At 61.4% G+C, this 26312-nt stretch overlaps 10 protein-coding genes across 10 annotated transcripts; all 10 read right to left on the bottom strand.

Annotated features, from left to right (window-relative positions):
* Nucleotides 1-4855: 4855 nt before the first annotated feature.
* LSCM1_06173 (uncharacterized protein) lies at nucleotides 4856-5713 on the bottom strand (the record flags this gene model as incomplete). The annotated part of the gene is made up of 1 exon (XM_067323605.1): nucleotides 4856-5713. The coding sequence occupies one exon, from the start codon at nucleotides 5711-5713 to the stop codon at nucleotides 4856-4858; it is 858 nt and encodes a 285-aa protein (XP_067178710.1).
* Nucleotides 5714-6798: 1085 nt separating this feature from the next.
* On the bottom strand, nucleotides 6799-9294 carry LSCM1_06172 (uncharacterized protein; the record flags this gene model as incomplete). The annotated part of the gene is made up of 1 exon (XM_067323604.1): nucleotides 6799-9294. The coding sequence occupies one exon, from the start codon at nucleotides 9292-9294 to the stop codon at nucleotides 6799-6801; it is 2496 nt and encodes an 831-aa protein (XP_067178709.1).
* A 1522-nt stretch (nucleotides 9295-10816) lies between these two features.
* LSCM1_06171 (uncharacterized protein) lies at nucleotides 10817-11647 on the bottom strand (the record flags this gene model as incomplete). Its single annotated transcript, XM_067323603.1, has 1 exon — nucleotides 10817-11647. One exon carries the CDS (start codon nucleotides 11645-11647, stop codon nucleotides 10817-10819), a length of 831 nt encoding a protein of 276 aa, XP_067178708.1.
* Nucleotides 11648-12768: 1121 nt separating this feature from the next.
* Nucleotides 12769-13521, bottom strand: LSCM1_06170 (uncharacterized protein; the record flags this gene model as incomplete). Its single annotated transcript, XM_067323602.1, has 1 exon — nucleotides 12769-13521. The coding sequence occupies one exon, from the start codon at nucleotides 13519-13521 to the stop codon at nucleotides 12769-12771; it is 753 nt and encodes a 250-aa protein (XP_067178707.1).
* Nucleotides 13522-14227: 706 nt separating this feature from the next.
* LSCM1_06169 (uncharacterized protein) lies at nucleotides 14228-15442 on the bottom strand (the record flags this gene model as incomplete). The annotated part of the gene is made up of 1 exon (XM_067323601.1): nucleotides 14228-15442. The coding sequence occupies one exon, from the start codon at nucleotides 15440-15442 to the stop codon at nucleotides 14228-14230; it is 1215 nt and encodes a 404-aa protein (XP_067178706.1).
* A 1248-nt stretch (nucleotides 15443-16690) lies between these two features.
* Nucleotides 16691-17122, bottom strand: LSCM1_06168 (uncharacterized protein; the record flags this gene model as incomplete). The annotated part of the gene is made up of 1 exon (XM_067323600.1): nucleotides 16691-17122. The coding sequence occupies one exon, from the start codon at nucleotides 17120-17122 to the stop codon at nucleotides 16691-16693; it is 432 nt and encodes a 143-aa protein (XP_067178705.1).
* Nucleotides 17123-17886: 764 nt separating this feature from the next.
* On the bottom strand, nucleotides 17887-18279 carry LSCM1_06167 (uncharacterized protein; the record flags this gene model as incomplete). The annotated part of the gene is made up of 1 exon (XM_067323599.1): nucleotides 17887-18279. One exon carries the CDS (start codon nucleotides 18277-18279, stop codon nucleotides 17887-17889), a length of 393 nt encoding a protein of 130 aa, XP_067178704.1.
* Nucleotides 18280-19043: 764 nt separating this feature from the next.
* LSCM1_06166 (uncharacterized protein) lies at nucleotides 19044-21065 on the bottom strand (the record flags this gene model as incomplete). The annotated part of the gene is made up of 1 exon (XM_067323598.1): nucleotides 19044-21065. The coding sequence occupies one exon, from the start codon at nucleotides 21063-21065 to the stop codon at nucleotides 19044-19046; it is 2022 nt and encodes a 673-aa protein (XP_067178703.1).
* A 727-nt stretch (nucleotides 21066-21792) lies between these two features.
* On the bottom strand, nucleotides 21793-22512 carry LSCM1_06165 (uncharacterized protein; the record flags this gene model as incomplete). Its single annotated transcript, XM_067323597.1, has 1 exon — nucleotides 21793-22512. The coding sequence occupies one exon, from the start codon at nucleotides 22510-22512 to the stop codon at nucleotides 21793-21795; it is 720 nt and encodes a 239-aa protein (XP_067178702.1).
* A 1347-nt stretch (nucleotides 22513-23859) lies between these two features.
* On the bottom strand, nucleotides 23860-24717 carry LSCM1_06164 (uncharacterized protein; the record flags this gene model as incomplete). Its single annotated transcript, XM_067323596.1, has 1 exon — nucleotides 23860-24717. The coding sequence occupies one exon, from the start codon at nucleotides 24715-24717 to the stop codon at nucleotides 23860-23862; it is 858 nt and encodes a 285-aa protein (XP_067178701.1).
* Nucleotides 24718-26312: the final 1595 nt, after the last annotated feature.

Below are 26312 nucleotides of genomic sequence, written 5' to 3'. Positions count from 1 at the left end.
GCTTGAGAGCGGGGCAATGAGAGGCGTCACAGCAAGCAATGCCGACAGCAACACAAGAGAAAAGTCTTGGCGGCACGAAGCATGGCACCAGCGTCTCCTCTTACCAGCCAAACGAGACACAGAGAGCGGCAAGACGTGCGCGCCAACAGAGCGCACCACTTCTCATCGAGCTTCAGTCTACGGCGTTGTGAGAAGGGAGCGGCATATTGAGGAAATGTCGTAACGAGGGCAGCAGCGCTGCACGCGGCTGAGAGAAGCAGCGCGAAGAGAAACACACACGCGATCGCCTTGCAGAGTGACAGGTGAGAGAGGACAAGCCGCCTCGCCCCACGCACAACGCAAGAGGCCCCGACAGGTACGCGAGAACGCTCAAGCGCACGCCTCGGCTGGTTCACCGCCACCGAAGCGCTGACAGCATGCTCTTAGGGGAGTCGCGCGACCGGATGGCCGCCTGCAGCCGCCTTTCACGCAGTGCCGGCAGTCGCCGCTACGGGGAGTGCCGTCTGCACAACCTCATTAGTCGACGCCATCATCGTGGAGGTGGTGGTGAGTGCGAAGCGCCAGGCAACGCACCAAGTCGGCAGGCGCCTGGGCGTGCGCTTCTGCGGCAAATAGCCCGGGACGCCCCCGAGTGGGGACGTGAGGGGAGGAGAGAACAAGGCTGAGAACCTGTTGGGGGAGCGAAATCAAACGGAGAGGAGGGCAACTCATATGCCAACAGATGACGGCCGCAGGTAAACCTCTCGAGAGCACTGGCACCGGCCGAAGGTGCGCGTACCACAGAGACCAGTAGACATGAGAGCGAAACAAGGTACGATGAGCACCCTGTCAAGCGGTCTAACACAAATGTACGCTTACACAAACACACGCATGGGTGCGCTGGACTGCTTGCGCGCTCGCAGACGGCACTCTCTCATTGACCTGAGTGAGTGAGGTGATGAGCCGTCATCCTCGATCAGTGGCCCTGCCGCAAAGGCAGAAATGGGAAGTGGAGAGGGAATGTTGGGCAGCAGGCCAGCGAGTGACAGCAAAAAGAGGTGAAACAACCTCTGCTAGAGTGGTGCTTCGAGCATCTGCAGGACTGAGCCCGTGACGAGATACACGCAAGTGAGCATGCCCACGGAAGCATCCACGCAGGCGCATCCACCCCTTCACCCTCATGCCCCGTTGCCCCTCACCACCTGTGAGGTGAGAAGGTTAGCTCTTGGGGGTGAGGGAAAGGGAGAGGGAGCAGCAGTCAAACGTGAGGAGACTACGAGGTGTCCATGCGGGGTGTGCTGCTCTTCGCGCCCCCCTCCCCTCGAGAGCGTTGCCGAGAGGTGGGCTGCAGCAATACAGCCGAAAATGTTTCGTGCCTTGGGTTTATTTCTCTTCGTTTGCTTCCTTTGTCTGTGTGTATGTGTCGGGGGGGAAGGCAGGCAGCCCCTCCCCCCTCCCCTCGACCTGATGCCGGTGCCGCCCCGCCCCCCCGACACACACACACACACACAGACATATTCACTCACCTGCACCTCTTCCACAATGCCGCGCCTCATTTAGTAGAGGTGTAAGGTTTTTTCGGGAGAAGGGGCTCAGGATGACTGTCGCACACACGCAACCACTTGATCACATAATGGGGGTGAAAGGCCCCGAGCGCGACTGGACGACGGCGGGCGCTACGTGAGCGGGCGCTGTCGCATGTTTCTTCGCTGGATAAATTAGCGCTTGGTTCGCAAGGAAAGTTTAGCGTTGTGTGCCAAACTGAATGGAAACAAATGTGGAACGAATACCCCTCGGCGTCGCGCTCCGCTGCCTCTCCTCCACTCGGACGAGCTGGCAGAGCGGAGCTCCAGACACGCACGCACACAGACGGACAGACAGGCAGAGGAAAAATCAAACAGGAGACGCGAATGAAAGGCCTAAACGACATGGAAAGAAATCCGTCACGTGTGCGTGGCCACAGCCGCGGCCGGACTGGTGTCCAAATGGAGGAGAGGGGGGAGAAGAAAAGTGTGGAGAGGGCGAGAGAAAAGGGGAGTGGAAGGCGGAGGGGTGACTTGGCGGACACCGGAGCTTCACTGCCCGAGGAGAGACGTGTACCGCCACACGGCACCAACATGACAGGAGGGAATCGAACATGACGGGCGAAAGCAAAGCGCGAAAGAAAAATCACACAAAGGGGGGAGAGAGGAGCGAGCGCGAAAAAAAAAGGGCGGCGAAGAAGCCAACTTTTATATGAATTAAAAGCGGCGCGAAGACTGCCCGCGTGTGCACCAACGGAACAGGTGAAGCAGCGAGCACGTGCCTATGACCATGAAGTGGTGCAGCTGTTGCGCGTTTGAAAGTGTCGGCCCCACAGCTTCCACCGCCTCCTTGGCTGCCGGCGGCGCAGCCAAAGCACTGCCTCTCCGCAATCGTCGTTCCTGCGTTTGCACATGCGTGCACTGGCACCAGTCAATGCTGCACCGTACCAGGGCCGAGGCATAGGCAGCGGCTATGCATGAGGGGAGGGGGGAGGGGTGTCCTCAGCTCTACGCACGCCGCGCCCCGTACACGGCCCAGAGCACAAAGAACCCAGCAAAAAACAGCGTCGAGAAGGTTGTGATGACCGACGCGGCAATCATTGGCGCCTTTGCCGCGCCTGACCACGACATCGCCGAGAGAATTGCGGTGAGAGAGACCATTGCGGAGGAGAGTAGTAAAAGTAGCACGCACACAAAGGCCGGGAAGATCGACGGGCTGTACATGGTGAACACCTTGCACCCGCACCTAGGCAAGCGCCACACGAACACTGCCACAAACAACGTCATCGACAGGTAGACGGCCGCCGCAAAGATCGCGAACACGAGCATGTCAACGAAGAGAGAACGGCCGGTGGGGTCCTCGGTGCTCAGCATTGCTTCCCCTAATTTGGCGCTGATGACGGTCCACACAACAGACAGCGCAGCGCTAAGCAACATTGAGATCCAAGCGAGGATATACGCGACAAACGTGCGCGTCTCCTGCACAGGTGGAAAGACGGTGTTGTCCTCCTCTTGAAGCTGCTCCGAATAGAGGTGGATCTCCCGCTCCTCGTGGCCGAGGGGCGGCTCTGTCTGCTTCTCCGGCCAGGACGGATCCGCCTCGTCTTCTCTGTAAGACGTCATAATATTATATATATATATATATATATATATATATTGCGTTGTGGGTGGCGCTGGCGATGGCAGAACGAGTGGAGAAGAAGAGAAAGTCTGTGGCTGCGGCTGTGCAGGCGCTGTTCGCCGTGGCAGCAGTGGAAGGTAAGTATGTGTGGAGGGGGATGGCCACACGCGCATGCGTGATAGGAATCAGAGGAGACGGGAAAGGGCGCGGTGTTGAAGGGGACGAGGAGCAGCAGAGCGGGAGGAGAGGCACAGCTGTCGGCTCCCACTCTCTGTGAGTCGTGGCAGCCTCACTGGCACGCACGTCACGGTTGAAGACCGTGCAGAGACGCGAGCTTATCACAAAAGTGCCTCAGCCACTTACAGGGTGAGGAGGCCCTGAGGTCGGTAGGAGGCATGAGATGTGTTTGTGTCGGGCAGCGGGAGGGGGGCACGATTGCAGAGGGCGGAGAGTGTCACAGTACGCGCGCAGGCACACAGTAAAACGGGGGAGAGGCCGGAAGCGGCAATAAGAGAGAGGCACATTACGATCCTGCAGAGAAAATGGAGTCCGAGCCTTCAGCGGCGGTTGTAAGGGCGCCTCTCGCGAGAAGCGGGTGCGTGGGGCTGCGCCAAGGGGAATGAAGCATGCGCTGAGATGGGAGAGTCGTGTGTGTTGAGGGGGAGGGGGCAAAGGGTTGCGACTTCTGACAAGACATTATGTGGGAAAGGGTCGGCCTACGTGACGAAGAGGAGGAGGCACGGGAAGGACTGGAGCTCAGGCAGCAACAGCAGCGCCCCGCACGAGACTAGCGCCCGAGGAACGGAGCAGCGTTACATGTTCGGAGAGCGTGCAAGGTAGATGAAACGCACATGCTGTGGAAAGAGCAACGAGTAGAGGCGAGGGTGAAGGAGGCCGGTACCATTTGCCTGTGAATGCCCGCAAGTGAGTGACTCAGGGAGTATTTTGGAGTGCGCAGAGTTGGAAAGCGCACGCAGGCGGAGATCGTGGATGCGAGGAGAAAGGCACAGATCGTGTTGCAAGGAGTGAAGGGGGGCATCTCGTTAGTCCGTGCGGTGGCACGAAGGGTCGTACACATCTGCTCTTTAGGGCTTCTCCCTTCTCCACCCACCACCAACACCGCTACATGCTGCCCTGGTATTGGCGCCGCGCTTGTCTCTGAAGTCTTTCGCTTGTGCAGCGGGCATTCGTGAGACGCTCTCACGATAGCATAGCAGTTGCCGCAAAGAGGAAAGGGGGAAGGGTACGGCGTAGGCGAAGGTGAAGAGGCACTCATGGAGGCAACCTTTCCTCTCCCCTCTCGAAGTGAGCGTCGTGGTGTGGATGGCGCGCATCAGCAAGACTGCAGTCCCTAGTCAATGGCACTCTCAACAAGGACACCGCGTAGCTTTCTGCCTGAAGGCCATCCCGAGAAGGTAAACCTGTGTATGTGTGCGTGGGTGTGTGATGCACTTTCTTATATTAGAGTCGATTGCCCCGGGTGAGCCTCGGAGGAGGGGCGGGGGGTAGAAATCAATGTACCTTAGCGACGCCTCGAAGAGCAGCAGGTGCGATGGAGAGCGGGCGTGCGTCAGCTGGCAACTGTGTGGGTGTGTGTGGGTGGGTGGGTGTGCATTGAGGGAGAGGGGAGGCGGGTGGCTTCTGTGTAGAGGGGAGTGTAGCGGGGCTGTTCTTCCCGAAGCTCAGATATGCAGTCCGCATCACCGCGCGACGGTCAGTTTTGTCGCGCCGCCTACGGCAGCAGCGGGCACCATCTCGGCACCACCTCACCCGTCCTCCGAATCATCATGGCGTCGCGACGGCCGGGTATGTGGTCGAGCTTCACCTTCTCATGCCCGCCGTATGGCCCCTCGACAGTGGTCATGAAACCTTCTACCACGCCGAAGCCCTCGCCAATGGTGCTGAGCTGGTACTGCCGGGCGTCAGACTGTGAGATGACCTCAGCGAGCACAACGTCGCCCAGCCCGAAGGCCAGCGACGGCAGAGGCGGTAGCAGCTGCTCTTTCGTGGGCTTAAATGGCCGAATGTCCTCCTGTCGCAGGACGCCCTTGAAGACGCCGCTATTGCTGCCGCCGCCCGCCGCCGTGGAGGTGAGGCTGCGATGGCTACACCAGCTCCAGTTTACCGCAATGATCTCACCAAAGGCGAAGAGGCGATTCAGTCGAGTGATGCGGACATGCACTGCGTCACCTGGCCGCGGCCCGAGCACAGAGTGTCGCGAAGACGAGACTGCGGAGCTGACCCAGGTGCTTCCACCGCGCGCTGCCGCAAGCTCCGTCCCGTCAGCCGAGGCGAGGGCGCGGGGGGCGAGGGCGAAGACCGACACAAGGCGTCCGTCCCACTGTGCGACGCCGTGACGAGTGGCTACGATCGAGCGCTCCACCACTGTCGAAGTCGCCAGCAAGGATGGTGACGTTGGCGCGACGTATCGCTCCACGTACTGCACAACGCAACCTTCCCCCGGCACAACCTCCGCCTCTTCGGCAGCGCAGCCTTCGAGGGCATCCTGCGAGCTTGCCACCGCAGCAGGGGAGGTGAAGATGGTGTCACCAGGTGCAACGTGAGCACCGGTATGCAGGATGACCGGCATCCTCGCAAGGGGCGGCTACAAACCCCTCTTATGGGCTGCACAGGAGACCCTTTGGCGCGGCGAGTGAAGAGATGCGGCTGGATGACTGGAGAAGGGAGAGGGCAGCAGTCAGGGGTGCGATGGCGGAGCTGTGAATGCAGAGGGTGATGAGCGAGATTCGTAAGAGCGGTATCGCGCAAGAAGAGATGATACGGGAGGGAAGCAGTAGGGCACCGACTGAGTGGGAGAGAGGCATGGAGCATTAGGAGAGCGTAGCACAGAGCAGCGCCGGCAGATTACACACGTGATGCCCCACCTCCCCGTCACCCCGCCGTGCGCATCCGCTTCACGGAACAAAGAGGAGCACGCAAGCATCAATGCTGGTCGGTACGCAGGTGCCGCTGCGCGCGTGACTAGTGGTCAGCTCACCCACATATACGCGTACGTGTCGCACGCTCGGTGATGTGAAGAATCGAGGTAGGAGACGGGGGGAGGTAAGACCTTCATGGCGTTGAGAGACCCCATTGCACTCTCTTAGCCCGTCATGAGCGACGCCGCCAAGGCCTCCGCTGAACGTCGCCAGCTAGGGGAGGGTTGACCTCTGTGTTGCAGACTTGCGGAAACGCTGCGCATAGGTTGAATAACTTTGACGATAGCGCATGGCCCGCCCGCCCCTTCTCCGTTGAGTGGCGCTTGGGTGGCCGAGAACGATGACTGCTGGTTGCGATGGGTCTGGCGCAAAGGCGCAGAGAAAGCCATACAGCTCGTTGTAGCCCTCAACCCCACATCAGAGAGGGAAAGGTTAGCCGCGATGCCTACGCAGAACCATGCGTCAACGCCAGAGGCTGGCCGCGGGGGAGCGCGACGCACCGCCATTCGCCGTTGGCAGGGGCCCCGATCCCGTCGCGTGCGCGCCTGTCGACATCTACACAAGCCGGAACGTGTAGCCCTCATGCCGCGACTACATATGTGGGCGGCGGTGTCATGCCGCCAGCGTGCGCCTCGCCGTCGAGGAAGCGTCCAAGAGTCGCCCAGCCAGTCCTTTTTTGCCTCTCACATGCACGGCAAGGGCGACGCACACCCCAAAAGAGGGCAGCCACCGTACCTCATCCACAAGGCTCCACTCGGCAAGCGGGGGTGAGGGCTTCTACCTCGCTTAGCCGTCCCTCCGCGTCAAAGACACGCTCTGGATGGGCACATAGGCAAAAGTAAAGCAGCTCCAGCGTGAAGATGCGGGGCTGACACTCGGGCTGGCGCACGCACGCCGGAATCCAATCGGGCATCTGGAAGAATCCCTGAGCAGTGACGCTGCTGCACTCGACAAGGATGTGCGTCGCTGACCGCAGCGTCTGTTCAGCGATCATGCTCGACGGGGGCACGCCCTCCACAACACCCTCGGCGGTCGCGCAGGTCTCATCGTAGACGCGTGCGTGCGCGCCGGGATCCAGCGGCGGTTCTGCCGTGAGGTCCACCACAAAGGCGATGGCCTTCGAGCAGCCGCCCGCCAGCAACGCCGCAAGAACGCCCCGCGCTGCGGCAGTGCGGCAAGTAATGAGGACAACACGCCAGTTGCTGAAGATGGGAACAGCATGCGGAGCGTGTGCGATAGCGCGCTGAGGACTCATGTCGTACTCCTGAACGCGGTTCGCTAGCCAATAGCCCCGACGCTGCGAGTCGAAGACGAAGCGGGGTGGCACGATGTACGCGGCCGCAGCGCAGGCACCAAGGTACTTCTCTGTCCTCTCTGTAATGCCTTCCGCCACCACAAGATAGCGGCACCTCCGGCTGTAGCCGGAGCTCTGGTCCACCACCCCGCCTAACTGTCCAATAGCCTCCACCAGCTGCGCCTTCAGGTACTTGACAGAGTTGCTGATCTGGAAGACAAGCGGCTGCGGTGCACTCGCTTCAGCAACCGATGCCGGGGAGGCGGCATCGTCGGCCCTCGAGACGTCGTTGTGCGGGCAAAGCGCTGGCGTCACGGGCGCAGAGCCGGATGGGGTAGCCGAGAAGCGTGAAGACGACAGGTTCTGCGAGATGCCCACGTGCTGCGACTCGACGGTCAGCTGCGAGGGTATGATGACGTCTGCGTCTGCTGCGGCAGCATCGTATACCTGCACTGGGCCCATCGCACAGGCAACTGCACCTGCTTGCAAGCGTGTGGCACCTAAAGTGCCAGCGCGCGAAGATGAATTAGGGAAGTTCGCTTCCGTATGGGAGTGAGCATCGCATTCTCGCGGTGGCACGACAACACACTCACGCCCTGATGTAGATGCGGAGTGTGCAGGCGAGTCTACAGCGCCGCCAGAGCGATGGCGCTTCCATTGGCCCGGAGCGTGGCGCCCGTCTCGACGCAGCGCGGACCGCTCAACGATAAGAGCTTCGCTGCCCTGAGCGTCACACCTTACTGCAGCGGTGGAGAGCGGCGGCGGCCAAACAGACTCGGCAGTGGCCGAGAGGGGGAAATCCACTTCGAGCGTCTGGAAGAGCTCCTCGAGAGCAGAGGAGCTTTCGCCGCCACCGTCTGTCATGCCCGCCAAATCCTCGTCCACGTGCACATCGCACCCCACCGGCAATTCACCCGCAGCGGGGGGCATGGCGGCGTGCGTGAAGCTCTCGCCGTTGGCCCGACTCTCCATGTGGGCGAGAACGGCTCGATCGCTGGTGACGACTAGGCCAGGGTGGCCAGGGAAGCTGCCGAGGCTGCGATGCGGCACGACCAAGCACAAGCAACCGAGACGCACGGCAACATCCACCTCTGTCTCCCGACTTGCCGTGCGCCCGAGCAGCACAGCGTGAACGTGAAAGCGTCGCTGCACCGCGTGCAGGACGGCAGCGAGTTCGTGCTGGCCGGTGACGCCGTACTCCTGAAACGCCGAGGACAGCGCGAAGAGTCGAAGTCGGTGTGTGTTCTGGCGTGAGGCCACTCGCATCTGAGACGCCGCCACCCCTGCCTGTGCAGGAGGAGAGCTGGTGGCGTGCGATACAGTCCATGGTGTTGCCGACAAGGGGCCAGGATGGACGCTCTCGTGCGGCAGAGAAGAGCAAGCGGAAGAGGGCGGCACCGCCGTCGGCGCCCGAGCCAGCAGATCACTGATGGCACCGTCGATGTGCGTGGAAATGCAGCCACTCGCAGGAGCTTGGGCAGGCCGCGCGAGCTGGTAACGGAGCTGAGTAATTTGTCGGCGCAGCTCCCGTTGCCCCTCGTCCGCGCAGCTGCTGTTGCACATTTCAGTCGACATCGTTGAGCAAGCGATCGCCAAAGACGAGGCGGCTGAAGCGTCGCCAGCGACACACCGTTCCACGTCCGCCACAAGACGCAGGATGCTCTCGCGCTGATGCACGTATAGGTTTGTGAAGAGAAACTGGTGTAGCACCTCCACACGCCGCAGTAGTTGGGCGAATCTATGCGCGATGGACGGCACCGCCGATGCTGGCGGTGCTGCCTGCAATGGTGCTTTCAGTGTCGCACCGCCGCCCACGTCATGCTCAGACGGCACCGCCAAGGAGGCAGCCAAGGAGCAGCAGGCCTGGTCCAAGGATGCGAAGGCTTGATGCGCTGCCTTCTGGTGCTGCAGCAGGTGTTGGTGCAGCGTGAAGAGCATCCTGGCCTGCTGCCTCGATGAATCCCTGCGATGAGCTCTCCCATCACCACAGGCTGGCGGGATCACATCCTGAAATGCCGAGGGGAGGGCGCGCGACATGCGGAACGGTGCCTGTAGCAGCTAGCGTGTGTGTGCGTACGTGTGGGGGAGGGGGAGGGTGGCAGTTCACACGCCAGCAGAGGGAGAGCGAGCGAGCTAGGAGGTGGGGAGGAAGTTGCGTGAGATAAGCGAGCTGCCTGCACGCGCGCACACACACGGCTGGCTTGGCCCCCCCGTCCTCTCTTGTCCTCCCTCTTTTGTTTGCTTACGTGAGTTTCGAAACGCCGCAACACTTTTCAGTTTAGTCGCCCTCTGAAGCAGCGCCGCGGAGCGTTCTACGAAGGAGTGAACCCGTCTGTGTGTGTGTGTGTGTGTCTGTGAATGTGTGTCTGTGTGTGTGTGTGTTACCATGTGTGTTGGTGAAAGTGACGATGAGTGCGGGCGCCCACGCTGAGGGGTTGAGAAATAAAAGGGATAGATTGTGGTGAAGGCGGTGGCGAGCCGACACCACAAGAAGAATCGAAGAGCAGCTGCAGGCGTCTGTGAGAAGAGCCGCCGTCAATTCTGCTTGCGCGCACTGCGTAAGGGAGCGGATGAGAGCACCGTGCAGAGATGCAGAGGCATGAAGAACAGAGGATTTGGGGTAAGCAAGCAGTACGCCGCCTGCATGAAGGGAGAGAGAGGAGCGAGCCGGTAGGCGTGGGTGGAGCTCAAGTGGCAAGCATCGGGCGGGGTAGAGAAGAGGGGCGTTGGCGAAGCCTCTCAGCCTCGCCACCGCCACAGGCTGTATCGTTGCCAGTGAGAAGGCGTGTTGACGTCGCGGTACATCCACGGGGCGGCTGTGCACTCGGCGTGAGCGTGTGCACGTGTGTCTCCCTCTGTCGTCGGGTACGCGCTTGTCTACCTGGCTGGTGAGAGAGGAGGTGCGGGAGGGAAGGTGCGGAACGCATACAACACACACCACACGCATGAGTGCATAGAAACGCTCTTCACCGCTTCCGGCTTTGCAGAGTCCTAAGGGTCACACGTCCCCCACCACCACCCACGCAGCCACACGCAGAGAAGAGGGTGCGCACGACGCGGCGCAAGAGAGAGCTGCCGGAAAGAGGGGGGAAGGCGACATCCACGGCACCGAAGGCCCTTTAGTGAGAAGGCATCCTCGACAGCACTGACAGCATCAAAGCACATATGCGCACTCGCACGCACCGGCACAAGCGTGCTCACTCACCGAGCGCGCATTCACACACGGAAGCGGACGAGAGAGCAATACGGCGACTACGAGAGGGGAAAGGGGCGAAGGAAAGAGACGCATAGAGAGGCCACACACGACAGCGCCACACACGTGGGTTATACGCAGACGCGCGTGCACCGATGACGCCGTCTCTGGCCGGCACGCATTCACCTCTTCGCCTCTACTCGCCTCCACCTCTCGCCTTGGAAGCGGCGGCTCCACCTCATTCGTGTAACGCATCAGATAGCTGAGCTACCACAGCAGCGAAGGCGCCGCGGATGTGATGGGCTCGCCAGAGGCCTCTGTCGATTGGGGCGAAGAGGAATTGCGGCGATTCTTCGTGGCGCTAACGTAAAGAGCCACACAGATGAGGAAGAGAAGAAAGGCGATGATAGCTAATAAAATAATTTTGTGCTTCACCATCATTCTTTGCATGCCGCTAATGATCTTGCGCGCGTCCGACACCTCCTCGTCTACGGCGATGGTCGTTCCCTGAATGTGCTGCATCGTCTCCGTCTGGTAGCGGAGGCTCGTGAGCGCCTCGTTGCCCACCGTCTCCGTGTCATTCAAGAGGCGCTCTGCCTGCTGCAGCTTGACAGAGGCGTCCTTGACCTTCGCCGTATTCTCCAGCATGGTCATGCGGTGCGCCTTGGTGGCATGATCGAGGCAGTCGGGAGCCTTCTTTCCGGGAGCACCGCCCGAGGCCTCTTTACTCCTTTCGGTGTCGCCAAGTAAATCGAGTCGGTCAGCAGCGCTGGCGTCTGCCTTGAGGCGCATGATGCCCTCCTCCAACGCGCGCAGGTTCGCGCGGTACTCAGCGATGCGCTCTTTTGCGGTCTGCCGGTGCGCCGCGGGGAGCTCGTTGGCCTCATGCTCCATGCTGTTCACGAGCTCACGCACCTGCGCCAAAACAGTCGTCAAGCGAGCACCACGCTGCACGCGGCTTCCAGGGCCTGTGGCAGGGGGTGCCTTATAGCCGGAGGCCTTACAATCGCACAGCTGTCGAAGCGCCTCAGATTCATCTCGAATGACACGCACACCGTCGCGGTACTCCTCCTCGTATGATTGCAGCAACGCCGTCATGGCCTGCCAAGGGTGCGTTGAGTGCGGAGAGGGGCTTCGGAGCAAACAAATGTGTTCACGTGTGTGTGTGTATCTGTAAGAGAGAGCAAGAGGGGGGAGGGTCCGGTTAGATATATCCGCTACAGAAGTTCCAGCGGCAAGGCAGGTCGCTGTAGAGCACGCGCACAGAGTGCCAGGGGAGAGAGGATAATGGTGGCTGAATGTGGCGGGAGACGGAGACGAATGTGTAGCAGAGGGCGCAGGAGTGAGGGGGGTGCAGGCACAAGAAAGGGAAACAAGTAGAAGGGCAAGGGTGAAGAAAGGCGTTGTGAGAGAGCGAGTGTGTGTGTCGGGGGGAGAGAGGGGCTGTGAACGAGTGCTAAGACGAGCCCGCATGGAGATGCGCAGATGGCGCGAAAGTGGTGGATAAAACGGCGGTGAAGGAAGAGGGGGATGAAGGCGCTGAGAGGGCGCCAACTTCTACGTTCTTTCATCTACACACGCCAATAATTCACTCGCTCACTTCTGGCGCTATATCCGCAGCGCTTCTGGGAAGGTAAATGTGCATCCCCCTCCCCACTCTATAGCCCGCGTTGCATCAGCTAAGGTAGGAGGGAGGCGTGGAAAGGGTTAGTGCAGGGATCGGGTTCTCGGCTGCTTCGACGGCTGCTGCTCTGCATCCGTTCTTGAGGCGGGACGCGCGTGGGTGGTGAGTTCAGCAGCGCAACGCGCCGCACCAGAAGCAGACCCACACAAAGCTTTTGGCGCGATACGCGCGTACACATTCTCTCAGCGTTGCGGTCCGTCCAGATTCTCCCCCGCCGTCCCTGCAGCTCACTCCCTTTACCTCCGCCATCAACGCCTCAGACTTAGCTGCGGCAGGCGCGCTGTCGGCGTGGGGCCGCTGCCGTGCGCAGTGCACCAGCGTGCTACGAGAGCCGGCAAAACGTTGCTGAAAGATGGAGAGTACACAAGCAGATTGAGAGATCCACGAAAGGCGGCGTGGAAATCACGAAAGGGCGTGTGCGGCGGCGCCCGGCACGAATACACCTTACACGAAGGGAATAGAAGGGTGATTTGAGATAGACGCACACGCAGGCACAATTCGCACGCCCCCCTCACGCGCGCCCTCACTTACTCCATCAGCGGAGGTACAAGAAGAGGAAGATGAGGGTGAACAGCAAGAGGATGATGGCTACGAGCCACAGCTTGTGCTTGATGGCAGTGCGGTGCATCTGGTTGATGAGTACCCGCGATCGGGATATTTCGGCGTCCACATCGTTGGTGATTTCGTGAACATGTGCAATCTGCTCGGTCTGCATGCGGAGCGTGTTGAGGGACTCGCTGCCGAGAGTATTTGTTTGCGAGAGGTATGCCTCCGCCTTGCGCAGAGTATTCGTGCCGCCCTGGAGCCTCTCAGTCGTCTGAAGGGCCAAGAGTCGGTGCGACTGCGTTTTGGCATCCGCCTCCGTCATAAAGACGTCGCCTGCGTCGCCGGCAGCAGCGGAGGCACCGAACCGAAGGAGGTCTGCCCTGTCTGCTGCATTGCACGACTGTCGCAGCTGCGCCACCACACCATCCAGAGCGTTGCAGGTCTTGCGAAACGCCTCTGCCTTCTCCTTCATCACTGCTCGCTCTGGGGGCGAAGCATCGGTCATCTCATACATCATACTAGTGAGCAGGTCCTTCGCGTGAGAAAGACCCTGCTGCACCACGTGCAGCTGCTGTGTCCGGCTGAGGGGGCCGGTAGCGGGAGGCGGGTGGTAAATGCGCGTCGGGTCCTCGTCATGAGCGGCCTGTGCGTCAATGCTTGCCTGAAGCTTAGAGCACCCTTCGCGGAGGCCCCGCACAGTGTCGTTGAAGTCCTCCTCGTAGCAGTTGAAGAGACCGGACATCGTCACCCCCCTCGTGTGTGTGTGTGGTGAAAGTGTTAGGGCGCCCTCGGCGATGGGGCTCTATGAGGCGGCAAGCCAAAGCAAAAAGGAGAGGTGGGGAAGAGGGGTTCGCAGAGGCGCGCACGGGTGCATCGACGCGTCAGTCGTTCGTGTCCTCCACACACCCCCTGTGCATGCGCGCACTCGTGCGAGTCTGCGCTCAAATGTTACAGGCAGAGGAGCCCCCACCAAGTGGGACACCGCGGCATGCGGCTCCGCCATTTCGATGGCACCGCGCCTCAGGGGCACTACGAGATACGCCGCAGCTCGAGAGACGCAGAGAGGGGGAAGGCGAAAGAGAGAGGTGTCCCCGTACTCTGGGCAGTGCCCACTGGCAGTGAAGCGCAAAACTGGCGGCTAACATGTATTACAGGTGCCCCCAAAACTTCTCTAATAGACCCCAAAGAAAAAGGCAGTGCAACTGGGCGCTCCACAGTGTCGAAACGGCATGGCACGTATTGCGCGCGCCCCCCCAACACACACGCGCGCGCGCTCTTCTCCTCTCTGGCTTGGCTGCTCACATGCGAGCGCGGACTGAGGCTGATGGGGACAACGCTTCGACATCGAGGAGGCAGTTCAACGTCCCCCCTCCTCTTATATCTGTGTATCTCATCGCCCCAAACGTTTGCCCCAGCGCCATGTCCACCGCCACAGCGCCACCCCTTCACTACGAGGGGGCTGAGGGCGGCGACGAGGAGGAGGCCGCCGACTTCGGCAGCACCTCGACTTTACAAATGGGGCACGTTTTATTCTGCGTAAGCCACTGGTGGATGCACGGCTTGTGAAACGCATGCGGGCAGTTCAGCAGCTTCACGCACACCTTATCTGTGCTGCTGGGCGACGTAGCGGTCAGCGCGGCGCCAGCCGTGGCCGTGGCGGTGACGCTCAATTCCTCTTGGCAGATGGCACACGTGCCGGCCTCGCCCGATGTACTTCGCATCGGCATGGTGCAGCCGTCGAGCAAGCCCGGTGGAACGCCTTTGCTGACGCTTCCAATGCGCTCCTCCAGCTCCAGCAGCTCCTCGTAGGTCATATCGTCAATGTCATGATCGAGGCCCATCGACTGCATCACATTCGCTTGCTGCAGCACGCCAATGAGGTTGTGGAGGTTCATCATGCCCTCCTCAAAGGCGGTGCGCTGGCCGGAGCCGCGGCTCCGGCGCTGAACACCATCACCACCATCGCCGCCACCGCGCGCCTGCGGCGCGTTGTGTCCGGCAATGAGTCGCAGAATGTCGAGAACGGTCGGCGGCGCGCCCACCTGCTGCGGCGGACGGCCACCGGGGCGCTGTACGCGCGGCGCTCCGGTGCTGTCGTCGAAGCCCATTGGCATGCCATGGAACAAAAATGGCGGCATCTCAACGGCGAACCCCGTGTCAGCCTCCTCGTCCTCTTCGATCACCGCACGTCTATGGGAGCGGCGCACTTCGCCCTCCTCCTCATCCTCCTCAGCGTCGCCGGTCATGTCCGTGTAGTCTTCAGTGTCATTATGCGCCCGAGGGCCCCCCATCATGTGCACCTGATGCATGCCAGGCGGCATACCCGCGCCAAAGGTAAAGAGGGGCCCAGCGCTGCCAATGCCGCCTGCAGTGAAGCCTCGCATCAGGTTCTCTTCAATCTCAGTGTGTTGCTGATGGCGGATAATGTCGTTGAGGACATCTCTGCGCGTGTTGGGCGTCATGGCGCGGATCGATTCGCGAAAGTCCTCATCCACCTCCAGCGCGTCCAGCTGCTGCTCCAGCACAGGATCCAGAGGAGACTCCGTCATCTCCTCCACGCTGATCGGCTGCGTGGTTCGGCTGCCCGCGTCACTTACCTCTACAGCGCCGTTCTCAGCGGCGTATGACGCGTTGGTTGAGGTGGCTCGGCCTCTCTTTGGCATCTCCGGCGCCCACTCTCCCTGTTTGGGCGCGCGTCCGCACGCTCACGTGGTCCACAGCACAACAGACTCCGTGAGCGGTAGTTGACTTCGCGAGCGACCGAGGCGCCAAAGCTGCGGGATGTATGGGCGTGCAACGGAAGCTCTGCCGCGAGGGGTCTCCACCACTGGGTGGCAGAAATGGTGATTCGCGAGAAAGAGAGAGGGAGGGAGGGAGAAGGGGTGATCAGCAGCAGCAGCGTAGAAGGTGTGTAGTGTCGAGAACTCGGTCGACTGCACCTCACATAGTAGCAAGCGCGAAGGGGTATCAGCGGCCTCGAAAGCTCCGTGCGTGGAGTGTGTGTGGAGGGGGGAGGAGGCTGAGGGGGGAGGGGAGGAATAAATGACCGCGGACGGCAGCAACAGCAGCGAAATGGGCAGCGAGGAGAGAACAGAGCTGAGCACGAGGCGTCCACGGGTGTCGTGGATGGCGCGGGTGTCAGGGTGGGAAAAAAACTTTGCGAGCGCGTGTCTGTGCGCCTGTAGGCAGATGCGCTCGGGCGTACACGTGCTGTGGACTTTTAAGCAAGAGAAGCGAACAGAAAGCACACCTGGGTGAGGGAGCGCGTCGCGAGAGGGAGGGCAGGGGCAATGTCGAGGCACAAATCACGAGGGCAATCGCAAAGGCCAGCGTCAGTGGCGGAGGCGCATCGTGCGAGGGAGGGGAACGGGAACGGGAAAGACGAGAGGATGCAGCAGCGACAGCGATGACTAGAGGGAGGACGGAGCATGATGAAAGATGATTGGATCCTACACAGAGTGCCGCAGATGGACATGCGCAGGTCTAAGAAGGGGAGACGAGTGAGAGGGGGGTCCGGCGCAGCGCAGTGCTTCCCTCGCGTCCCCCGAAAAAAAAAAGGTTCGCGTCATGCAAACGCCCATGGCGCCCGGAGGGTCGAAGTTGCCTCGGCGCTCAGCGAGGCGGGGTGGGTAGCACAAGCGGGACACTACCGACTTCGCGTGCACACGCCCATCTCCCCCCCCCGGGGGGGGCACATCCATCGGCGGGTGAGGAGTGAGGAGAGTCGGCAGGGCAAGAGCTTACACGAGAGAGACGGCAGCACAGGCACAACGCAGCAATGGAAACTAGTCCCTCAGGCCCATTTCGGCGGGGATGGGGGTGGTCGGCGGTCGGGAGGGCCTCTCAGTTGGATGTGTGAAGGCGCATGGGCACGAAGCGGCCAACTCCTGGCCTCTGCCATGTGCAGCGCTTTAGACGATTCTATTCTGCAGCGACTCCCGCTTCTTCTGCAGCGCGGCCTCGCGGCGCTCCTGGAAGTTTTCAATGATGCTGAAGTAGTCTGTCTCGCGCTCCGGTAGCTCTTCCTCGCGGAACTGGCGGTGCTGCAGCCCACCGAACTGCTGCTCCCAGCTGTTCGGAAGGTCCTTCTCCTTACTCTTCCAGTAGAGCAGCATAAAGACGGGGAAGACGATACACAACATAACTTTGCTCAGCTCGAAGGTGCCGACAATGTTGAAGCCATGGCGGGTGGTTGGGCGCAGGTAGTCCACAATGCGCTGCATGCGAGACTTCAAAAGAGGCTTCTCGCGTACCACCACACGCCGCGTCGCACCCCTTTGGGTGTAGGCGCGTGCATCATAGTGGTTGATATTTGCCGGGTCACCCATCGCTGTCCTCTGCATGTGCGGGAGCTAACAAGACTCGTGTTCGAGCGCAGAGGGCCCGCAGTGATGCCGGATCGCAAGAAGGGCAAAAAAAGTAAACGAGAGGGAGAATCAGCGATATGCTGCCGCCACTGCGGTGTACAGCTGCGCAGTCCCCAACGCTCGTGCGCGCGAGTACGCGTAGGCGTGAATGCGCAGCGAAGGATGCTCGTGATGGCCAAGGGCGCAGTCGCTGAAGGGTGCGTGCTCGTGTACAGGTGCGCTCTCGCAGAGAAGCGCGAGAGCAAGAGACGCATATGTGCGGGCACACGTAGAGGGAAGAGAAAAGGCAGACAAGATGCGAAGATGATGGTGAAGGGAGATGCACCTGCGCACGCGGCGCTGTCACTGCCCACCGACCGAGCACCCATTGGCTCACCGCTATGCCAAAGGGCTTCGCTGCGCCCTTTGAGAGGGGCAGACGGCAGCCCCTGGATGCGGCGGTGGAGGCAATACACCCCAGGCAGCCCACGCTGGTTCCCCAGCGCTGTGCGCATGGACCCTGTTTGGTGCCTCCTATGGCCCCATCTGTGGTCCCTTCCGTCCATCGCACTCTTCGGGCGCGTCTATGGTGTACCAGCCTCTCACAAGCGCCGCGCCGTCTGTTTGCCCGCATAATGATAATGCCTGTCGGACTGCGCAGGGGCAATGGGGGGGGGGCTGTCGAGCAGATGTACGAGGCGCGGTGTCTGTAGATGCAATCAAGACTGCCACCGAAAAACGGCTATCATCTATGCGGAGAATCACATGCCGATGGCGCGGTACTCCTCGAGGACCTTCTTGACACGCACCTCTCCGGCCACCTTGGCATGTCGGGCAGCACGCTGGCGTAGCATGCTGCTGCGCTGCTCCGCTATGGCATGGGCCTCAGCAGAAACACGGCTGGCGCGCGCTTCCATGCGCTGACTGCGCGCGGCATCCCGCGCCTGATACTTCACCCGAAGCTCCAACGCGCGTATGTCGCTCTCAGAGAGGCACTGCAGTTGAAGGCGCACGAGAGCTGGCACGCAGGGAAGCTCCCTGTCGATAGCGCGGCTACGGGAAAGGGGGGCTTCGCCATTCGCGCGCTTGTAGGAGGCGTTCACACGTGGCGCCGCGTATGTGTCCACTGGCACGGCGGATGAGATGGGCTGCATCGCAACGCGTGGGCCCGCTAAAGACACAAGAGGAGCACAGCGAGGGGAAACAGATGGGGGCGTAAGAAGAGGGGGCGGCCAGCGCATTCCTGTCCGCTTACCTCACGCCCTTCCTCGATGTTCGCGGAGTGGGGTAAGAGACGAATAATCTGCGGCGCGCAGCAGCTCCCTGTGCAGGTGTGCGCCGCAACGGCACAGCACAACAGTCGCAGTGATGGGAATAGAAAGCGATGTAAAGAGAGGCAGTGGAAAGGTAATGATAGAGGAAGGGGGGTAATATACGGGGCTGAGGGACGGAGAACGTCGCAACGCTGGGCATGGCATGCCCTGGCCTCCTCCGCCCATCACCCCCCTCGCTGGGGTGGAGCGCGCAGCTGCAGTACAAAGCAAGCGAAAGGATAAGGACGGAGAGAGCGGCGCAAGAGATCGCGCTGTCGAGCGTGTCCCTCGCCCTTCGTTCCACACCTGCCGCCACGCCCGGGGTTGAGTGGCTCAGGCGTGCACACGCGTACCAGGACTCTCCCTCTCTCCTCCTCACCCGTTGGGTTGTAATCGCGTTCAGCAATATGCCGTTAGCCCCCACGTGTCTGCCATCGTAGCAGGCACAGTGCTCGCAAGGTCAAGACAATCTAAGGACCCGCACACGCGCAACCTTTAAGAGAGACGGCCTCTGGAAGGGCACGCAGCAGGTGGCAGCCTGTCAAGGTGACGGTCTATCACTGCGCCAACAGAGAGGGCATTGTTGCAGGGTTTAGTGGCGTGCTTCAGTTTGAAGTGTGCAGGTGTATGTGATGGAGTACACTCACCGTGATGTGCAGCACGCCAACGCTGTCCGCGTAGAGGCCCTCCTTCACGTTGAGCCCAGTGCGGTATGCCGGGGCAGGGCCGGCCTGTCGTGCATCCACGAGCCCAGGCGCACCGCCGATCAGCGTGGAGCAGAGAAATTCCGCACCGGTCTTGTGTGGGGCCCACATCGGCGCTTTCAATGCGTGGCGACCGGGGCTGGCGGTCGGGAGCGAGACGCAGGCGTAGGCGACGGGCGCCTGCAACCCCTCCGCGGCGGTCCCCTCCGCAAAGGCAGTCGCGACGAGTCGCAGTGGGCTGCACGGCAACGCTGCCCCGACGAAGGAGTACTCAAAAGGCACGTTGAAGACGTGATCGATGTCCAGCAGAAATTCTCCTTCGACAAATGTGCCAGCGTGGGCGAGCTGCGAGCTGAACGTGCACACAGCGCACGAAGACGGCGATGACGACGAGGGGAGCGATTCGTACATCGAGGCGGCGGCAGCCTCGTCCTCGACAAGTTGGCAGCGCACAAACAATGTCGGCTCCGCGATGCCGACGCAGCGGTCCACTGTACCAAATACGTAGTACTGACAGAGGCCGTGCGGTAGCGTTGCGGTGCTGCGCATGGCGCCGACTCGGGGGAGGAGCGCGACTCCGTGAGGGGTCGCATGCGGCGACCTTGACGAAGACGCCGCGATCTTCGCCGAGCATGCCGCCCCGGCACGGTCAGCCGCGGGAGAAAGCGGCATGACCGCGCCCAGCGCTCCCCGTCTGTGGCGACGACGAGCGCCACCCGATGACGATGGATCAGATGCCGAAGCGCCAGCGTCGGTGCCTCCACGATCTGGTGGGGCCATCATGGCCGCCTGCCGAAGAAGGCGCCGCGACAGCGCGCCTTTGCTCACCCCGAGAGCCTCGCACTGCTCCTCTACGTACCGAGCAACGTCGCGCACGTTAGACAGCAGTACCTCGAGAGGGGCAATCGAGGAGGGTGAGAGACGACCGTCGGCTAATACGTCCTGTCGCGCCCCGTTCCCCGCCCATTGCCCCAGCCATCCGGCTGATGCATCTGCGTGCGACACTGTTACGCGAAACGTGTAAATGTAGGCGGCATCGACCAATAATGTGTGCAACTCGCCAAGGCTTGGCTTTGCTGTAAAGAAACGCTCATCCTGTTCGGCAGTTAGGGTGCACAGGACACGCTCATCACCGCTCCACGTGACGTCGTCCATGTCTATCGATGACTTCACATCGGCGGCCGCAGTAGCCGTGGGATGCGCAGAGGAAGCCGCGTCGGTCGCGGGACCCTTTTTGCGCAAAGCGTCCGCTTGCGCTTCTTCATCGGCACCGCCACAGCCAACGCCTTCCACGGGGGCAGTCGATTCAGCGCCTGCAGGTTGGCCGCACACTTGCAGTTCGCCAGCGGCCCACATAAAAAACATGCGGCGGTTGGGCTGATGATCCCGTCGATGCTGGCGCAATATGATGGGTGCCAAGAGGCTAGGGCCCGGCGACGGGTCCACCGGCACGTCCTCTTCTGCGCGGTTGATGAAGTCTTCCAGCGAAGGACGGGTGAAGAGGAAAAACTTCAGCCTCCGGAGCTGTGCGACGATGTCTGACGGTGCCGGGAGAGACAGCGTATCGGGCAGGAGTGACAGGAGGGGACGAGTGATGGGCTCTGGCACTGCGCCTGGAGAACACGCCGGCGGCGCGCCGTCCGGCTCCAGTGCAGTAGCGTCACCAGGATCGCACGGCTTGTCGCTGTAGGGGATCGCTTTCGCCGCCTCTCTCTGGGACAGGTGCGCCGCATCCTTGTAGAGGCTCAGTATCTCAGGCGGCGAAAGCACCTTGTCATCCCATCCCACCGTCGCCTCCACGAGCAGCTCCGCTCTGTCTTCCTCCACGACAAGGGCTCGGTAGACGGTCACCTTGAACTGCAGCTGCCTTAGCGGTAGCCGCGATCGATAGCGTTGACTCCTGGCGAAGTGGAAGAACTCCATCGCCAGCCGACCGTTGCAGATGTACGCACCAAAGCGGAGAACGAAGAAAGGAGCGATGCGTGTGCGTCTGCTGCTATCCGATGGTGGGGCCCACAAGTTGAGGATGAGGAGGGAGGGGGAAGGGGGGGTGGCGCTATGCCCGTGTATGTGGGCGTATGAATGTGTATGTGGGCCCTCTGTCGCAGCAGGAGCGGGGAGATGCGTGACGGAGCGTCCGCACGCACGTCACCTCTTTACTGCCTCCCTGTGAAAGCGTATCATCCACGAAAGAGGAAGAGCGAGTGGGTGTGGGGGGGGGACAGAAATGGGAGGCAAGACGGGGGAGTAGTGCGAAGGGCGCAGGAATAGAGGTGGTCGGCGTCGAGAACACAAACGGAGCGAAGGCTGCGCTGGAGAGAAGGAAGCACGTGCCCGCCGCCTGCTAACGGTGCGTACGCTCGAGAAGCAGAGAGGCGCTGACGGCGCTTCGTCCTCATGGCGGTGTTTGGCTCCAGGACTGGACCGTTCATTAGAAGCAGCAGCAGCAGCATCGCCTATGGCGACGGGCACTGCCGCCTGCCAAGAGGAGAGGGGAATAGGGGAAGGAACTGCGCAGTGTGCCAGCCAACCCGCAGGGAATCGCGCAGTCGACGATGCGCCTCGAAGGCGTCGACACAGACTTGGACGAAGTAGCGCCAACGCACCTGCACGAGCGCACATGCGTAGGGGCGCACATCAGTCTTTAAAGTTACGGCGCTACGTGAAGATAGATGTGCACGTTTCCGGCGCGATCCCGCAGAAAGGCGTCCAGCCCTGGGATCGGCCAGCGGTTCGACGCCACCAGCCAGCCGCGCTCCATGATAGCTTCCAGCCTCTCCCGCAGCAAGGCGAGTGCGTCGGGCAGGAGGTACATGTACAGCACGTTTGGAGGCCGGGTCGGGGAGGCAAGAGAAGCGGCGCCTCCCTGCGCGCAGCGGGGGAAGTGCGCATCCAAGTCGAGTGTGTGGAGGTCTTGAGAAAGGAGATGCGCCTCCACCGACACCGGCGATGACGACGGTGAGGCGACTGAGACAGCGAATACGGATGCGTTTGCTGCTGCAGCGTCCAGCAGCGCGTCGTCGAGATCAACGCCGGTCAGAACGACATGCAAAGAGGCCGCGCCGCTCGACAATGGAGCACTGCCAGTGCTGCCACACAAGTCGCACCAGCCTCTGCGGAGGTGCTTCGCCAAAGAAAGCGCCGCCGTCGCGTCGCCACAGCCGAGGTCTGTAAGCATCAGTGTATGCGGCTGAGAAGCGCCGCAGCGCTGCTCCTCGCTGCCGTGAGGAGAAGCGGTGGAGTGCGCCACGATCGGGCTCAGGTAACGTGCAGTGAGCCATTCCGCAAAAGCCTCCATGTCCGCCTCGCTGGCGGCCACAAAGGGGGAGATGTAGTTGCCATCGTCCCACTGAAAAGGGAGGTCCGCCATGCCCTTCGTGAGTGAGCGAAGGAAAGAAGCGGACAGATCAGCGCGACGGTGGGGGGAGGGTCAGTTATTGGTGAAGGATTCGTTGCCAGCAAACGATGCAGCGATAGCGCAGAATCACCAAAGCCACGGGCACGCTCGCGGAGTGGCGAGGACACACGCGTGGGAGGGAGACAGAGAGACAGAAACGGAGAGGCGCGAGAGCGGAAAGGGACGGTGCGACTGGTGAAAGAATGAGCTGTGGGCACGCGATAGACTTCGCGACTCAAAGTTGCTCGACCCCGCCAACGTGGCCGCTGCGAGAGGTACTCGGTCATGCGGCACCGCTGTAAGGGGCATACAAGCACGCATTCAGTCGAGCCGACGACAAGGTGCTTGAACCCAAAACGCGCAATCGCTCCCAAGAGAACGCGGTGCTGCCCAGCCTCACCTCGGCAAGCGACAGGAGAGGATAGAGAAGGGGCGTCGGAGCAGCAGTCGTGTGCGTAGGCGCCTTGCCGCATGGAGCAACGAGCGCCGCTCGTCATGGCTGGCCGAAGCCCCCCTCACAGGCAAGTGGCCCCCCCGCCCCTTTTCTTCCTTCTCTGCGGGCAAACGATGCCGTTCGCCCGCTTCGCTGATCAAATCCCTTCGGCTTTCTTTGATTCACTGTGAGGCACCTCACCGCATCACACCACACATCAGGCAGAGAGCCATCGCCGGTGCTCGCTGCCACATCACCACACACGCTGGTCTGTGCCAGCGTGCGTCGGCGATAGTTACACTACGCAAAGGCGTGACTCGGCAAGTGAGGCAGCGCTGGCTGCATCATCGGCCACTGATGCCGCGAGCCTAGTACCAACACCACCGCAACCGCACTGTCGTGAGTGTATAAAGCAGTGCGATCTGAGCGAGAAAGGAAGCGATGAAGCAGACTAGCGCTGGCCGACGCTTAGACCTGTCTGCCTGCCTGCGGGGTGTGGGGTGGAGCTCGTTCGTGCCGTATACATCGAGTAGCGAAGACAGATGCTCTTTCCAAGCATTGACAGGGTGAAAGAGCCGAGATCAACAAAGTTGGTCTGCCTTCGCTGGGCGCGCAGGAGAGGGGGGAATGGGGAGAGGGGGGGGCTACGGAAGCAATAGAGGCGGCAGGGCATCGTAAGCGAGTAAGAAGAGGATTCGCGGTGGCTTCTGCAGCAGTGGCCACAACAAGCACAAGTGATAGAGAGAGAGGGGGCGAGAGTCTCACAGACGCCTCATGATGAGACGGCAGCGAGGGAGAGGGGAAGCTGCAGCCGTCGAGTGGAGTTGGAAGAGAGTGAAAGGGAAGGAGCAAGACGGCGTGCACGCGCTCTCTCCAGGCATGTCCCTCTACGCCTCTTGCAGAATGGCCAGCGCCTGCCGCGTGACAGCAGGGATGCTCTGCGAGCCATCCACAAACTTCAGCTTCTGCTGCGCGCTCCAGTACTCTTCAAAAACGCTAAGGGACGCAAGGCGAGCAGGATCGACGGGAGAGCGGCGGCGCGCCTCCAGACATTGGGCGGAGCAGCGTAGAGAAACCACCACAGAAATATCTTGCCCTGCCGCGGCCTCCAGCGCCAGCGCCTCGGCAATGGTGGATGGGTAGCCGTCTAGTACAAAGAACACAGTCGACGGGGGGCGCTGCACCCCTGCCGCCACAGCAGCGTCCGCAGCAGATCGGCGCTGGCCGGTCTCGTACTGCATGCGATTCACAATGAGCCGCGCCGCGAGATCGGGTGGCAGCGAGCCGGGAGAGGCCGACGCCGGCGGCAGTGACGGCATCGACTGCGCGGGCGACTCCCTTGCGGCCCGAACCTCGGCTTGGAGAGAGGGGGGTACGTACGCGTCTTTCGCACCGGGCAGCCGACCGCCGTTTACTGCGTCTCGCGCCAAGGACGGCACGGAGCAGTGAACCCCGCCCAGAGAGGCGGCGAGATGGGAGGCCTGCACCGACTTACCGCAGCCAGGTGGGCCCGTAAGAAGGACGAAGAGCGGCGTGACAAGAGGCGCCGCAGCGGCAGCGGCCGCAGACCCGTCTCCCGACTCCTCGCCCTCCATGCGGTCCAGCGCGTGAAGCAAAGCACGCAGGGGGCTTCGAGGGCGGGACTGGGCCACCGTTGCGACCAGCGCTTCTGTGATGGCTTGCACCTCGCTGATCGCGAGATGCTGCTGCGCCTGCTTCTTCTTGTAGTAGGCTGCCGACGCCATTCTGCGTGTAGGGAAGGAGAACGTCGATGCTCGGACAAACAGCGGTAGCCTGCTGCTCAGGGGTACGTGTCGGTCGCGGGGTGAGTGGGCAAGGGCTCACAAAGTGTCGCCCGCTGCAATGTCAGACTTTAGTGCTCTTTAGTGACTTCGTCCGCCGTATGCGTGTGACTTGGTCAAGGCAGTCATAGCCGCATCATCGGGTGGGGAGTGCGAGAGGAGTGGTGTGAGGCGACGCCATGGGGTCGAAAGAGAAGGGGAGAGAGAATGGGGGTGGGGGGAGTTGGGCAGAAAACAGACGCTCAGCCTTCCGCGGCAGCGGTATCTGCGGCGCATGAGCCCAATGCACATCAGGTGAGGAAGGAGGAGGCCGCCAACGTGCGTCGCTCACGCCACACAAGTGCAACGGGGAGATACAATCTCCGCTGACAAGTAAGCAAAGGGAGGGGGAGAGCTGGGACTAGGGGCGGCCTCACAGTGAGTGAGCGGACGAGTGGGTGTGCGGACGTCTAGGCCGTTCTTACATGATCCGCAGATGCGCAAGAACAGATACACACGCACACAAGCTTGCGCTGACCCGCCCTCCTCCCACCCGCACCATATCCCTATCGCACCCACTACTATTGAGGGCCCCCCACAACCTCTGTCGCTAAAGGGCCTTTGCAGCCCCATCACTGACTGATGCTGCTCTGCTTGTGCTTCTTGGCAGGGAAAAATGGAGAAGGTACACACGTGCCGCCGTTCGCGCTTAAGGAAGCCGCTCGGAGGGGAAAGAGGGGGGAGGGAGGGAGGGAGGGGTAAATTAGTATGGCGTTAGCTCATCCGCCACGTGGAAGCATATGTGGGATGGCGGAAGGCACCAACACCCAAGGGAAAGGGGGGGTAAAAGAGTGCGGCAGCCGGCCCGCTTCCCCCCAAAGGGGTGAGCTCGCAGTGAGTAGAGAGGGAAGGAAATAAAAGACGAGGCCGTATATGTGTGCCGGTGGTGGAGGAGGAGGGGGGGTGCGGGGGTAGACGGTGCAATAATGGAGGTCGGGGAGGGGCAGTAGATGTGCCACTCGCCAGTTTGCCGCCCTTACTTCAGCCCCTATCGCCTCTCTTCCCTCTCCTGCTACGCTCCACTTGGCCAGACCTCACACACCGCCTCCTGCGGCTTGCGCCGGCCTCTACAGTTTTCCGCTCCCCCCCAGACCACCTCTGTCGCTCCACGGGCACAACAGCAGCGGTGCGACACAGAGATGTCAACATATGTCTCAATGGCGGAGAGAGTGCGGCGTCAGCGAAGTGGTGCGCGCAGAGGGGCAATGGAGCGAGCGAGTCAGTTGCGGCGGCGACAAACGGACTTCAGCACGCGCGCCGCCCTCACAACATTTCACCGTCTCAAGATCAAATAAAGGCGCACCCAGAGAGAGAAGATGGAGAGGATGGGGGGGGGGGGCAAAGCAGCCGTCAACACGGTCAGTAGGAAAATGGGTGATATACATCTAGCACACACACACAATGTATATATATATATGTACACGCGGAAGGAGGAGGAGAAAGCGAGGAAGGGAGAGGCATACAGACATGAGTAAAGCACCGCCTCGCCGCAGTGCGTT

This window comes from Leishmania martiniquensis, chromosome 23, assembly GCF_017916325.1.
Source record: "Leishmania martiniquensis isolate LSCM1 chromosome 23, whole genome shotgun sequence".
Lineage (NCBI taxonomy): Eukaryota > Euglenozoa > Kinetoplastea > Trypanosomatida > Trypanosomatidae > Leishmania > Leishmania martiniquensis.
Note: the sequence above shows the minus strand (reverse complement) of the source record. Positions and strands in the feature narration are given on the sequence as shown.